The sequence below is a fragment of the Vulpes lagopus genome, chromosome 3 (assembly GCF_018345385.1).
Source record: "Vulpes lagopus strain Blue_001 chromosome 3, ASM1834538v1, whole genome shotgun sequence".
NCBI lineage: Eukaryota > Metazoa > Chordata > Mammalia > Carnivora > Canidae > Vulpes > Vulpes lagopus.
In genome coordinates, this window is record NC_054826.1 from 88,297,836 (window position 1) to 88,312,575 (window position 14,740).

The 14,740-nt window shown below is 40.5% G+C and overlaps 1 protein-coding gene across 4 annotated transcripts in view; it reads right to left on the reverse strand.

The window, feature by feature from the left end:
• Nucleotides 1-2,345: 2,345 nt before the first annotated feature.
• Nucleotides 2,346-14,740, reverse strand: part of ZNF37A (zinc finger protein 37A) — a 109,230-nt gene continuing 96,835 nt past the window's right edge. For 2 of the 4 annotated variants that reach the window (XM_041748868.1, XM_041748867.1), the window contains one exon: nt 2,346-2,656. In XM_041748868.1, the coding sequence (XP_041604802.1) occupies nt 2,442-2,656 (215 nt within the window). In that variant the 3' untranslated portion in view covers nt 2,346-2,441. Of the gene's footprint in view, nt 2,663-5,403; nt 5,422-14,740 lie in introns of those variants that run through there. The other 2 variants (XM_041748866.1, XM_041748869.1) reach the window with 2 other exon arrangements.

Consider the following 14,740-nt stretch of genomic DNA (forward strand, 5'->3'; position numbering starts at 1 on the left):
CACAGAGGCTGTCACCACCACCTTTTCTTCTGTGCTTCAGGCCTCCTGGAATGTGCTCCTGTGATTCCTGCCCCCCCATCATGGACCATCAGCTTATTTCCTGTAAAACTGGATTTCATTAGTGTTTCTTCCCTAAACAACTGTGACCATAGAGACCCTGGATTTCCAAGGGATGTGCAGACCTCATGCTTTGTTTACATTATCTTAGAAACAAAGTGGTACTGGCTTTTTGTTTAAAATCATACAGGAAGGGGATGCCTGGGGGGGTCAGCAGTTGAGTGTCTGCCTTCGGCTCAGGGCATGATCCCAGTGTCCGGGATCGAGTCCTACATCAGGCTCCTCTGCTTCTCCCTCTGCCTGTGTCTCTGCCTTTCTCTTTGACTCTTATGAGTGAATAAATTTAAAAATCTTTAAAATAAAATAAATAAAATAAAATAATAAAATAAAATCATACAGAAGGCACCTGGGTAGCTCAGCCAGTTTAGTATCCAACTCTTTTTTTTTATTTTTATTTTTTTTTATTTTTTTATTTTTTATTTTTTTAGTATCCAACTCTTGATTTCGGTTCAGGTCATGATCTCAGGGTCATGAGATCAAGATCCTCATCGGGCTCCGCACCGAGCATGGAGTCTGTTTAAGATTCTCTCCCTCTGCTTCTCCCTCAACACCTGTCTCTCAAAAGTAAATAAAAAATTAATAAATAAAACTATTTGTATACTCATTGCTTTCACTTTAAGGTAACCATACTCCTCCTAGACACACTTGTAGCATTTTGACTGTAGCTCTCTGTGATGCTCTGCCTCTGGGGCTGTCCCGAAGACGGGACTAGTTTTCATTCACTTGTGTATTCTCCACACACTCACCCTGGAGGGAACACACATAAAATAAATCCGCAATGAACCTCAACCCTCAGATAATGAATGCCCTTGCCGTCTTACTTTATGTTTAGCAATGTCAGAAAAACCAAGGAGGAATGATTTTCAGCCTATGGACATTCCAATGTCAGTACATGTGTTGAATTATGTTTTCCTCCCCCAGTTCATGTGTCAATAACTGCTGGGACCTCAGATTATGAGGTCCTCATAATTCCTCAGATTATGACCTTATTTGGAAAAAGGACTGCTATGGATATAATGAGTTAGGTTAAGATGTGATAAGACTGGAACAGGACAGGCCCCTGATCCAGAAGTGACCAATGTCCTTATAAAAAAGGGAATCTGGACACAAATAGGCACACAGGGAAAATGCCATGTGAGGATGAAGGCAGAGATCAAGAAGCTAGGAGAGAGGCATGGGTCAGGCTCCCTCAGAGACTTCAGAAGGAACCAACCCCACTGACAAATTGACCTTGCACTTCTAGCCTCCAGAACTGTGATACAATACATTGCTGCTTTCAGGACACCCAGCTGCAACTCTGTTATAGCAGCCCTGCAACACTACCATGGTATTCTGTCCACACAGGCCTTTGCACCTCCACATTAATGGCTTAGACCTTTAGTACTATGGCCCTCCAATCTGTAAGAATGACTCACTTGTTCCTTTGTCTGTGCTTCCCACACAGTGTCCTTTCAAAGTTATTGAGCTTGGTAACTCCTCCTTATCCTTTAAACCAAGTCTTTCAACTAAGATTCACTGTAGCTATGTATAATAGTGATCCCAAAATAAGAGTGATTTATACAAAAATATATCTTTTTCTAATATGTAAGTCTGAATGTAGGTAATCCATGAGATCCCCATAGTTCAGGTTCCTTCTACCCCACACTCTCTCATCCCTAGTGTATGCATCCTCATTACTCAGGATGACAGTCAGGGCTCCAGCCATCATATCTGCATTCCAGAGAGCAGAATGTAGAAAAGAATCAAGAAGAAAAGGGCACACTGCATAAAGCATCTCTCTTTTAAGGAAGGATTCTACCAACTGTTATGTGATGCTGCTGCTTATGTCTCATTGACTAGAATTAGTCACTTGGCCAGATCTAGTCAGTCACACCCATGACATACAATGGGAGCTGGAAAATATCATTTCTTCTTTATTCTCAGCCACCATGCTCCTAGCTAAATTTAGACATTTCATTACTGTGGAGGAAGAAAACAATGAATAGTGGGGGAGGCTAGTGGTCTTAGCCACATCTAGTTAAGAAGATTTATCTAGGGGCACCTGGGTGACTGTCAAGGCTCTGACTCTTGATTTCAGCCCAGGTCATTATCTCAGGGTCATGGGATAGAGCCCTGAATCAGGCTCCACACTCAGCAAGGAGTCTGCTTGAGATTCTCTCTCTCCCTCTCCCTCTGCCCCTCCTCCCACTTACGCACGTGCTAAATAAATAAATAAATAAATAAATAAATAATTTTTAAAAATATTTATTTAGCAAAACCATTTTTACATGTCATCTGACATGAGTAATGCTTTGTCATCCACCCTCACATCTATATCACTCACATTAATGCTGGATGACAAGATGGTAATTTGTTGCCCGTTCACATGACAGATATTTCTGACCAACAGGCAGTTTTCTTCCTCGATGCAATGCAGAGACAAGACTTTCTCCAAGTTGCCAGAATTCACCCAGCAGAAGAGCTGCAGCCCAGAGGAGACACATGTCATTCTTGTCACATTCCTCAAGCTTGACCTCTGTCATCTGGCCACATCGGATGCCTACAACTCAGGAAGGAGAGACAGTTAATGTTCCTGAACAGTGAGCTGTGTCTCTCTTAGAGGCAAGGTGAGCATCTGCGAGCATCACCTCACCAAGGAAAGCAGTAGCCTCATCTCTGGGAAACCTGGAAATATGCTGGAACGAGGGGCAGGTGTGGGGTTCTTGGGTGGTTGATAGAGAATGTCAGTGGTACTCTAGAAATGAGCACATGCATTTTGAAAATAAAGTTACTTAATCTTGCTTTGACGGGAAAGAGAAAAAAGATTGACATTTTGCGAGCATTTCATTGAGTATGAAAAATTCACTAAACAGTAAAGCAGTCAGATTTGTTTTTCCTCTAAGAAATTTGTCCATTTTGTTTTTATTTCAGAATTTATTGACATAAGATTACAGAAAAGAACAACACAACAGAGGTAAGGGATTTGAGTCCAGAGATAGGAGCATCTCTTCCTCCAGGCCATGTTGTGGGGAGCTGAGACTAGCTAGTCAACAGGTATGCTGGTGTCAGATTCTCCTAGTGAGGTGCTGGCTGCTGTTACCTCGTGATTCCTGTGGGGACTGGAGAGACTGGGGGTTTTCCTGTGTCACCTTGCCATTCTCAGCAGGCAGCTTCGCAGGGGGAGGGGTCTTGTGCCCAGCTCCTGCCCTTCCCCCAGCAGTGGACTGCTCAGGCTTGGTTCCCTGAGAAACGGGGATAACTGGTAGAGTTGTCTAGTAGAGAAACCAACCATATGCAGAAACACTGCATCTGATGAAATCTGCAAACACCCACCAACAGTCTCCATGATCCATCTGACTTGCACAGTAGCCAAACTGGCAAGTAAGATGAACATGGTAAGAAGTCCAGCACTGCATCTTTCCAGGGCCTAGGGATGTCACTAATCTTTCCTGTCCCCTCCATGGATGAGGACTGGCCTGTGGCCTACTCTGAAGGAGGGTGTTCCCAAGGACCTCATGGCTTGCTTGGCCCTTTCTTCCTTAATAACTCCCATGTTCAGGAGACCAAGGTGGGAATTCCACCAGTTGCTAATATACCTAGTCCCATTATATATTTCCAGATGGGAAAACAGCATACGATGAGTACATGTGGGGTCAAGACTCCTATCTTAGATCTCCTAAGCCCCTATTTCAACTGATGGGCCACACAGTGTGTCTGATCTTTGGGAATCAACATATGTTCAAAACTAATACACATAAGTCCTGAAAAAAAATGCAGTATTTCCCTTTCTCCAGAGTATGGTCACACTGGTAAGTGTCTGCAGCTTTGGGGACATTTGAGGATGGCTGGTGTAGGTTCACAACCCTCTCGGGAACTTTCCTGATATAATCTGAAACCAGTCTCCAAACACAGAGGGGAGGGAGAGATGGAAGAAAAAAGCAGGCTACTCCATGTCGATAGGTGGCAATTTCAATTGCCAGGTGGCAAAGCGAACTGACAGATGAAGCTCGTCTTGGGCAGCATCACAACGAATGGATCTCCACTCCCAAATCCACTCCAAATCTTAAGTTTATAAAAAGGCCCTAACTGGGTTCAGCACATCACCATCCAAACACATCACAAGCCAATATCCTTGGAGCAGACCCAGGAGTGGAAAGGCAAGCAGAACCCACATTCCAAGGACAGGGGTGGGGGGTACAAGCCCCCAAGGGGCTGGGTCCAGCTCACATGTCAATCGGTCATCACATCTTTTTAATCATGTTCCCCAACAGGTGGGGAGAAGATGCATGGCACACATCTGAGCTGAGTGCAGGGTCATTACCCAGAGAGCTCCAGTCTCTCCCTACAGCTGGGGGCTCAGAGTCTAATACTGGCTCAGTGTGCTCAGAGTTAGGTAACAGACCGTGACTTCTCACTAGGGCAACCACGGTGTCTAGATCTTTGTTCTTGGTAGGCTACCCATCAATCTCAATTCTAGGCACACCTTATGAATCATCCATCACTACATACCCCTGAAGGTCCTATTCCATACTTCCCATCCTTGTCCCTATGGTTTCTGTGTGAAAGCATGTTTCCTACTCACATATCTGGGTTTGAAACTAAGACTTTGTCTCTGAAAACAAAACCAAGAAATGAGAGGCTGTGGTAGAATGTGGTATGAATGGCCAATGCATCGGAAAATAGCTCCATCGCCTCCCGTATCTGGAGTTTGGTGCATGGAAAGAGCCCCGGCCTGTGCACATGATTTATATTCTTCTCAATTCTTAACCTCAGAGATTCTGTTTCACTCAGGGTAGCCATTCACCAAGCTAAAAGGCTCTAGCTCCTCACCTCTTACAGCTAAGAATGACCATGTGAAGTCCAGGCCAAATTAATGTGAGCAAAAGAATTCTGTGGGACTTTGGAGAGGCTCACACAGCTGTGCACCCCTTGATCCTTCCCTTTTCCTCTTTGCCCTCTGAAATGCACTGCCATGAGAACCCCCAACAAAGGTGTTTTGTTCCTTGGTTTTCCTCCTGAGGTGGCAATGCCTGTGCTGGCCACCAGGGAGCAAGCGGTTGCTTCCCCCTCCCCCCCGCCCCCATTCCCTCCCCTCCCCACCTCTCTTTCTCTGGGGGAACTGGAGCCATCCCAGACAGACACCCAGAGGTCATTCCAGCCCAACAGGCACCTTAAATTATGGGCATCCAGCTGCACAATCCACACTGGTCCGGGGTGCGATGGGGGCTCCAAGATCCTCTCACGTATTCATTTCAGCAACTGATTTAGCCCTGATTGAAATGCTGCAAAGGACAGACGTGGCCCTGCCCTCCAGGAGCTCCCATTCTGGGGGAAAACATGGACATCACCAGTAAAACAAATACATGCAAAAGGAAAAAGCCAAACGCTGTATTTGAACAAAGCACAGCGCTGTGACAGAGGGTTGGGTGCCTCAGGTGAGGAGGTTGGAACAGGTTACCCTGAGGTGACCTTTATGCTGTGACTGCCAATGGTAAGATGAAGCTGGCCCTGCACAAGCCTTAGAACAGTGTGTTGGGGCAAGACTCATCTGTACAGCAATTCAAAGGCAGAAGTGAGTGTGGCCAGAGAAGCCATAAGAAAGCACCAACGTGGCTGGCTCCTCACTGGGAGAAGAGGAAAGAGGGCGGGAAGAGGAGCCTGGGGTCTGGCTGACTGAATTGATAATCTATTTCTGGGTAGAAAAGATACCCCAAATACAGTGGTTTGCAACAATAGACATGGATTATCTCATGGTTTCTGTGGGCCAGGAACCCAGGTGGTCCTAGGAGCCTTTTTCCTAAGGAATCTCAAGAGGTGGGGGCTATGGTCTAAACTGAGGCTCCCATAGGTCAGGACTAGAGCTGCATGCACTCCGCGGTGCAGCAGGACTCAGTGTGGACTGAGGGCTTGAGCACTTCTCTTTTGGTCGCTTTCAGTCATGGATTGTAGAAACCTCTCCTAGCACAGCCAATAAAATTTCTGTTTCTACCTCAGAATGAGGGACATGAGACAGAAGAGAGAGAAAGAGGGAAAAGAGAGAATGCAAGAAAGAGCGAGTGAAACATTAGTCACTCAAAGTCATTTCCAGCTCTTGAAAGTGACAGTGCATTGCTTTGCCATCTTCTATGGAGCAGAGGTCACTAAGTCCAGTCCACACTCACAGAAGCGAACTACACAGGTATGTGTTCATGAGGAGGTGGGATTGCAAAGAGCCACTCAGGAGAGAAGCAGAAGGCCCCAAAATGTTCCCAGTAAGAAGGTGGAGCCAGGTGTGAACACAGCTGTGCCCTCAAAGTTGGGCCCTGGTTGCACTTGGGTTTTCTCAGGGGACTATGGAAAAGGCTGTTAGTAGAATGAGGCAGGGGAGAGGGGGCACTGAGCAGCCTGGATGGACATTTAGCAGCCCTGTCCATGCAGCATTTGGGGCAGAGGGAGCTAGGGCCACTGCTGCATTCACACTCAGTTTCTGAATCTAATTCCTCATTGGACAATTGGGAAACTGAGGCCTATGGAGAGGCAAAATCAAGGAGAAATAAAGACTTTCCCAAACAGAAGCTGAGGGAGTTCACTGTCATTACACCTGCCTTACAAGAAATGATGAGAGGTGTTCTTTAAACGAAAATAAAAAGATGCAAATTAACATCATAAAACATATGGATATGTGTAAAATCTACTGTTAAAAGTAAATAAAGGGGATCCCTGGGTGGCTCAGCGGTTTGGTGCCTGCCTTTGGCCCAGGGCGCGATCCCGCAGTCCTGGGATCGAGTCCCGCATTGGGCTACCGGCATGGAGCCTGCTTCTCCCTCTGCCTGTGTCTCTGCCTCTCTCTCTCTCTGTGTCTATCATAAATAAATAAATAAATAAATAAATAAATAAATAAATCTTAAAAAAGAAGATATATTTCTCAATATTGTAATTGTACATAATTCACTTATAAGTCTAGTTTATAAGTTTAAAAAATGTATTATAAATAAATGTAACTGCAATAATTTGCTATTGGATGGATGCACAATATAAAAATATGTAAACTATAACACCAACAACCTAAAATGTGAGGAAGGTGGTGAGTAAAACTGAAAAGCTTAGTAATGCTATCAAATTAAACTGTTACCAGCATAAAATAGAGTATTACATACATAAGATCTTAAGAAAGTATTATATGGCAATCTCAACAAGGATAAAGGTTGAAGCATTACACTTCCTGATTTCAAAGTATATTACACAGCTGTAAGAATCAAAATACTGTGCTACTGGCATAAAAACAGACACATGGAGACCAGTGGAACAGAAGAGAACCCAGAAATAAAGTTCATATGGACAGTCAACTAACATTTGATGATGGAGCCAAGAATATTCAATGGGGAAAAGGTAGTTTCTGCATTTAGTGGTGCTGGGAAAACTGGATAATGTGCAAAAGAATGAAACTAACTCTCCATCTTAAACCGCTCAAAAATAAACTCAAAATGGATTAAAGACTTAAATGTAAGTCTGAAACTATAAAACTCTGAGAAGACTGACGACATAGGAAAAAGCTTTTTGCCATGGGTCTTGGAAATGATTCCTTTCATATGACACCTACATCACAGGCAACAAAATAAAAAATGTAAACAAGCAGGACTACAACAAACTAAGAAGCTTCTGCACAGTAAAAGAAATGATCAACAAAATCTAAAAGAAATCTACAGAACTGCAGAATTTATTTGCAAACCACATATCTAAGGGATTAATATTTAAAATATGTAAAGAACACAACTCAACAGCAAAGAAAAAATCAATTTAAAAATTGGCAAATAAAAAAATAAAAAAAATAAAAATTGGCAAATAACCCAAATGAACATTCTTACAAAGAAGATATTGAAATGGCTAAGTTATATAAGAAGCGGCTCAACCTCATATTAGGGAAATGCAAATCAAAATCAGAGTCTGTTAGAATTCAAAAAGATAAGAGCTAACAGATGCTGGTGAGGATGTGGAGAAAGACCCATGTGCATTGTTGGTGGGAATTACAAAATGGTATAGCCACTAAGGAAAATGAAGGGAGATTCCTTCAAAAATTAAAACTAGTACTACCAGGACACCTGGGTAGCTCAGTGGTTAAGCGTCTGCCTTCAGCTCAGGGCATGATCCCAGGATTCAGGATCGAGTCCCACATCAGGCTGCCCACAAGGCATCTGTTTCACCCTCTGCCTATGTCTCTGCCTCTCTCTCTGTGTCTCTCATGAATAAATACATAAAATCCTTAAAAAATACTGAAACTACCATATGATTCAGCTTTTAAAATCCAAACTAAAATTGAGTTTTTAACTCAATTAAAAATTTAGTATGTACCCAGGGGCACCTGAGTGGCTCAGTTGGTTCAGTGTCCAACTCTTTTTTTTTTTTTTTAGATTTTATTTATTTATTCATGAAAGACACACAGAGAGAGGCAGAGACACAGGCAGTGGGAGAAGCAGGCTCCGCGCAGCGGGGCCCATGTGGGACTTGATCTTGGGACTCCAGGATCACACCCCAGGCCAAAGGCAGGCACTAAACTGCTGAGCCACCCAGGGCTCCCCGAGTGTCCAACTCTTGATTTCAGCTCAGGTCATTATCTCAGGATTGTGAGATCTAATCCTGTGTGGGGCTCTGCAGTGAGCAGAGTCTGCTCAAGATTCTCTCTCTCTCTCTCTCTGCCCCCCCCCCACTTGTGCGCTCTTTCTCTCTCTCTCTCAAATAAAAAAAATTAAAAAATAAATATTTTTAAAAATTAGTATATATCTAGGAGAAATTAAATCATTGTTCTGAAGAGATGTTTGCAGCCTTATGTTCACTGCAGCATTATTTAGACAACAAATGGAAACTTCATGTCAATCAAAAGATGACTGGTTAAAGAAATTGGGGGATATGTAATATATATACATATATGTAAACATGGAATACTATGCAGTCATGAAAAAGGGAAATCATGTCATTTGTGACAACCTGGATAGCCCTGAGGGCACTGAAATAAGTTATATAAAGACAAATATTTTATGATCTTACTTGTATATAGAATATAAAATAAGCTAACTCATAGAAAAAGAGATCAGATTTGTGGTTACCAGAGGCAGGGGTTTGGAGTGGGGGATCAGGTGAAGGTGGACAAAAGCTGCAAATATCCAGCTCTAAGAGAAATAAGTTCTGAGGATGTAATTTAAAAAATCGTAACTTAATGGGACACCTGGGTGGCTCAGCAGTTGAGCATCTGCCTTCAGCTCAGGGCATGATCCCAGGATTCAGGATCGAGTCCCACATCAGGCTCTCTGCGAGGAGCCTGCTTCTCCTTCTGCCTGTGTCTCTGCCTCTCTCTCTCTCTCTCTCGTGTGTGTCTCTCATGAATAAATAAATCTTTAAAAAAATAAAAAAATAGTAACTTAACAATAATGTATTATATATTTGAAAGTTGCTAAAAGAATAGATGTTTATTTGATCACAAGGAAAATAATTGCAACAATGTGTGTTAAGAAAGGTTAACGAATCTTATGTGGTAACCATTTTTCAATATACACATAAATCATTATGTAGTACATCTAAAACTTATACAATTACATGTCAATTATATCATAATAAAAGTGGAAAAACACCTGTAACCTAAAATGATACCACTCTTAGAGCAGCCTCCATGTTGCATTCATATAATCATCTTTATTACATGTTCTTTTAAATAATTCTCTAGATGCAGTAACATCCATTCACTTAACAACACAGTTCTCTTCACAGAAGGCAGGTAATACTATTCTAATCATATTTATTACATGATCTTTAAAAATCTCTCTAAACGCATTACAGAAATGCTATCACATGAATTCCTGGAATAACATTCTAGTCAAAGGAGCTTGCACAGATCACTCATATAGCAAATGTTAACATGTGTGGTTTTTTTTATTCTCAAGAACACGTGTGTGTTTTTTTTTTTAAGAACACGTGTGTTTTTAACCACTTCTCTACCTGCATTACATTATGACAACACATCCATTACATTAGATAACACTGTTTTCCTAGCCAGTAGGCAGCACACTTAAAAACTTTATTACATGTGTTTTTAAACTTCTCAAAATGCATTATAGAAGAGCAATCATACCCATTCCCTGAAATAACACCCCTCTCAAAATAGCTTCCACATAATACTCATCTAACCATTTTTACTGTTTTTAAACTTTTATAATGTTTTACAGAATGTCTATAGCATACTTCCCCTGTAATAACACTCTTATCAAGGTAGCTTGCAAGTTTTTTGTTTTGTGTGCCAGTCTTAGCCTGTTGATGACCAGTGTAGCTGGACAGGCCTGCATGGTTCTTAATATGATTGCAAGATGCCTCAGCAATAACCATCAGAAAACTTAAAAAAATCAAAAACAGGCTTATTATTTACAAGTCCTGAAAATGATACACACATCTGAGGCCACACTTCAAAGTTGCAGGTGGGGGAAGAGGGTTAGAGTTTAGCTTTTATTGGAGTTGAGGGTAGGGGTCTAGGGTTTCACGGGCTCACTTTGTTGGTAAATTTTAAACATAAGAGTGGAAATCTAAAGCATGGGAAAAGAAAAAACAAGTGGCTCAAATGGTCAGTTACCAAACCAACCAAGATAAACGGAGCCTCAGGGGTGGGGTGCAAGCCAGCTCTTACTTGCATGTCATGTGGCTGGCATGCAGGTGGCAAAAAAGAGTCACCTTTGAACAGGATGCCTTGGATGCTTTGTTGAAGTGCACCCTTAGCAATCAAAGCTTAAGTCAGGTGCTTACGTTACAAAAAAGAGAAAACCCAACTGTCAGAGCTTATGCAACAAGCATTCTTATATCCATCTTTATTAAGTACAATTTTATTTATTCATTAATTTAATTAATTTATTTAAGATTTTATTTATTTATTCATGAGAGACACACACAGGCAGAGGGAGAAGCAGGCTCCATGCAGGGAGCCCAATTTGGGACTCAATGCCGGAACTCCAGGACCATGCCCTGGGTCGAAGGCAGGCACTAAACAACTGAGCCACCCGAGGATCCCTTAAGTACAATTTTAAACACTTCTCGGGGATCCCTGGGTGGCGCAGCGGTCTGGCGCCTGCCTTTGGCCCAGGGCGCGATCCTGGAGACCCGGGATCGAATCCCACGTCGGGCTCCCGGTGCATGGAGCCTGCTTCTCCCTCTGCCTGTGTCTCTGCCTCTCTCTCTCTGTATGACTATCATAAATTTAAAAAAAAAAAATAAACACTTCTCTATGTTAATACAAAATAGATATCACATCCATGCCCTAAAATAACTCTTCTCAAAGTAGAATGCAAGTAGCACTCTTAGAGCCACAGTAGTTACATTTGGTTTTTATTTCTCTTTTAAATGCCTTACAGGTTGGATATTACATCTACGCACTCAAATAACAATCCTCTCAGTGATTTATGTATCACTCTAATAATAATGATCTTTATGTCTATTTAAACACTTCCCTATATAATGTACAGAATGTTTAAAATGTCAATTTCTTAATATCATACTCAAAGTCACATTACTCTTATAACCATTTTTATTATGTATTTCAAACACTTCTTTAAATGCATTCTGAAAGGTTATCATGTCCATCCCTTGAAATAATATTCTTCTCAAAGTAACAGACACCTAGCACTATAACCATCTCCATTACTTTAAAAAAATTACCTTAATGTGTCATTGATATAGCTATCACACCTGTTCCCTTAAATAACACTCTTGTCAGAGTAGGTTACCTGTGCCCTCATAAAACTATCACAATTACTTAAGTTTTAGACATTTCTCTAATGCATTACAGAATGTCTATCACATCCTTTCCACTAAATGACACTCCCTGTGATAGAATACAGATTCCACTTTCATAAACACCTTTACTTTATGTGTTTTTTCCCCCAACTTTATTGAGATTTAATTGATACACTGTATGGTATAAATTTAAGGTGTGTGTACTGCATAACCTGGCATATAGGTATATATACATACACATATATGATGAATTATCATAGTAAGTTAACATCCATCATCTCATATAGATACAAAAGAAAATAATCTTCCTTGTGATAAGAACTCTTAGGATCTACTCTCTTAATAATTTTCATGTATACCATACGGCAGAGCTAATTAGTTATCATATTGAACATTCCATACCCAGTACTTAATTTATAACGTACAGTTTATACATTTTGATCACTTTCATCCAATTCTCACATCCTCTACCCACCACCTCAGGTGACCACAAATCTGAATTATTTTTCTACAAGTAGTTTTTCATTTTTTGCTTGGTTTTTAGATTACACATATAAGTGAGATCATACATTTATTCTTCTCTGTCTCACTTCACAGCATAATGCCTTCAAAGTCTACCTAAATTGTCACAAGTGGAAGGATTTCCTTCTTTTTATGGCTGAATATTCTACTATGTATGTGCGTACCACATCTTCTCTTTCCATTCATCTGTCGATAAACACTGGGGTTGTTTCCATGTGTTAGCAATTGTAGGTATGCCGCACCTGACATGGAGTGAGATATCCCATTGACATTTTGTTTCCTACAGATGTGTTCTCAGAGGTAGAATGACCTGATCATATGGTAGTTGTATCTGTAATCTTTTGAGGAACCTTCATCCTATTTTCTACAGTGTCTGCACCAAGTTACAGTCCCACCAGCAATGCAAAAGTTTCCCTTTCCCCCACCCCCTCAGTAGTATTTTTCTCTTCTAATCACTCTAACAAGCCAAAGATGTCTTACTGTGATTTCCATTTGCACTTCTCTAGTGATTGGTGATATTACCTGTTAGCCATTTGGATATCTTCTTTGGAAAAGTGCTCACTCAGATCCTTTGTCTATTTTTTTAAAAAGATTTTACTTATTTATTTATTCATTAGAGAGAGAGACAGAGAACAGTCAGAGGGAGAAGCAGGCTCCCCGGGGGAGCCTGATGCGAGACTCAATCCCTGGACCCCGGGATCACACCCTGAGCTACCAAGGGCAGACATTCAACCACTGAGCCACCCAGGTGTCCCCCTTTGCCCATTTTTTAATTTAAATTTTTTTCTGTTGAATCGCATGAGCTCTTTATACCTTTCAGATGTTAACCCTTCATCAAATATATGGTTTACAAATATTTTTTCCCATTCTATAGACTGTCTTTCCATTTTGTTGATCATTTCTTTTGTTGTGCAGAGCTTTTTAGTTCAAGACAGTCCCACTTGTTTATTTTTGTAACTTGTGCTTTTTAGGTTGTCATATCAAAAACAATCATCACCAAGACTAGTATTAAAGAACTTTTTATCTATATGTTTTCTTCTAGGAATTGTATGGTATCTGGTCTTGCATTTAAGTCTTTAATCCATTTTGAGTTCATCTTCATGAGCAGTGTAATATAGGGGTTCATTCTTTTACCCTCAAATGTCCAATTTTCCCAGCACTATTTGAAGAGACTGTCTTTTCTCCATGGACTATTTGTGGCTCCCCTGTCAAATATTAGTTGACTGTATAGGCCTGGGTTTACATCTGAGCTCCTAATTTATTTTTATGTCTGTGTTATGCTACTACCATACTATTTTGATCATCTTAGCTTTATAACATGGCTTGAAATCAGGAAGTGTGAACCTCCCACAGTATTGATTTTGTTATTCAGGGTGTTTAGCTGCTCCATACAAAATTTTAGGATAATTTTTTTTTTCTGTTTAAATTTCCTTTGGGATCTTGATAGGAATTGCACTGAATTTATAGATGGCTTCGATTACTATGGAAGCCAAAAATATTCATGCTTGTATCAATTCATGCTTGTATGAATGGAATGAATGCCTTTCATTTGTGGGTTTTTTTTTTTTTTCAATTTCTTTCATCGGTGTCTTAACAGTTTTCAGTAAAAAAACCTTTCATCTCTTTGGTTAAATTTATTCCTAGGTATTTTACTGTTTTTGATGCTGTGTATAGCAGAGTTTTATTTTTGAAAATTTGTTTTTAGTGTATCAAAATGCTAATTTTGTATCCTGCAACTTTCCTGAAATCTTTATTTAACTTTAACAATATTTTGGTGGAGTCTACAGGATTTTCTCTATATAAAATTATCATCTGCAAATATAGACAATTTTACTTCCTCCAGTCCTATTCTGATACCTTTTCTTCCTTTTCCTTGCCTAAATGCTCTTCCGGTACTATGTTAAATATGAGTGATGTCAGGGCACACCTCTGTCTTCTTTCTGACCTTAGAGGAAAAGCTTTCAGACTTCCACCAATGAGTATATTAGTTATGGGCTTGTCATATACAGCCTTTACTATGTTGAGATATGTTCCTTTTATAATTGTTAGATTTTATCAGAACAGATGTGAAATTTTGTCAAATCCTTTTTCTTCATTTTTGAGATGATCATATGATTTTTTAAATTTTGTTCTTTTAATGTGTTGTTTCACCTTTATTGATATGCATATGCTGAATCATCCTTGCACCCTAGGGATAAATCTTACTTGAACATGGTAAAAGATCCTTTCAGTGTGCTGCTGAATTTGGTTTGTTGATATTTAATGGAGGATTTTTGTATCTGTATTCATCAGAAATATTGGCCTATCATTTTCTTTTGTTGTAGTGCCCTTTTCTGGCTTTGGTGTGGCCTCATAGAATGAATCAGGAAGCATTCCT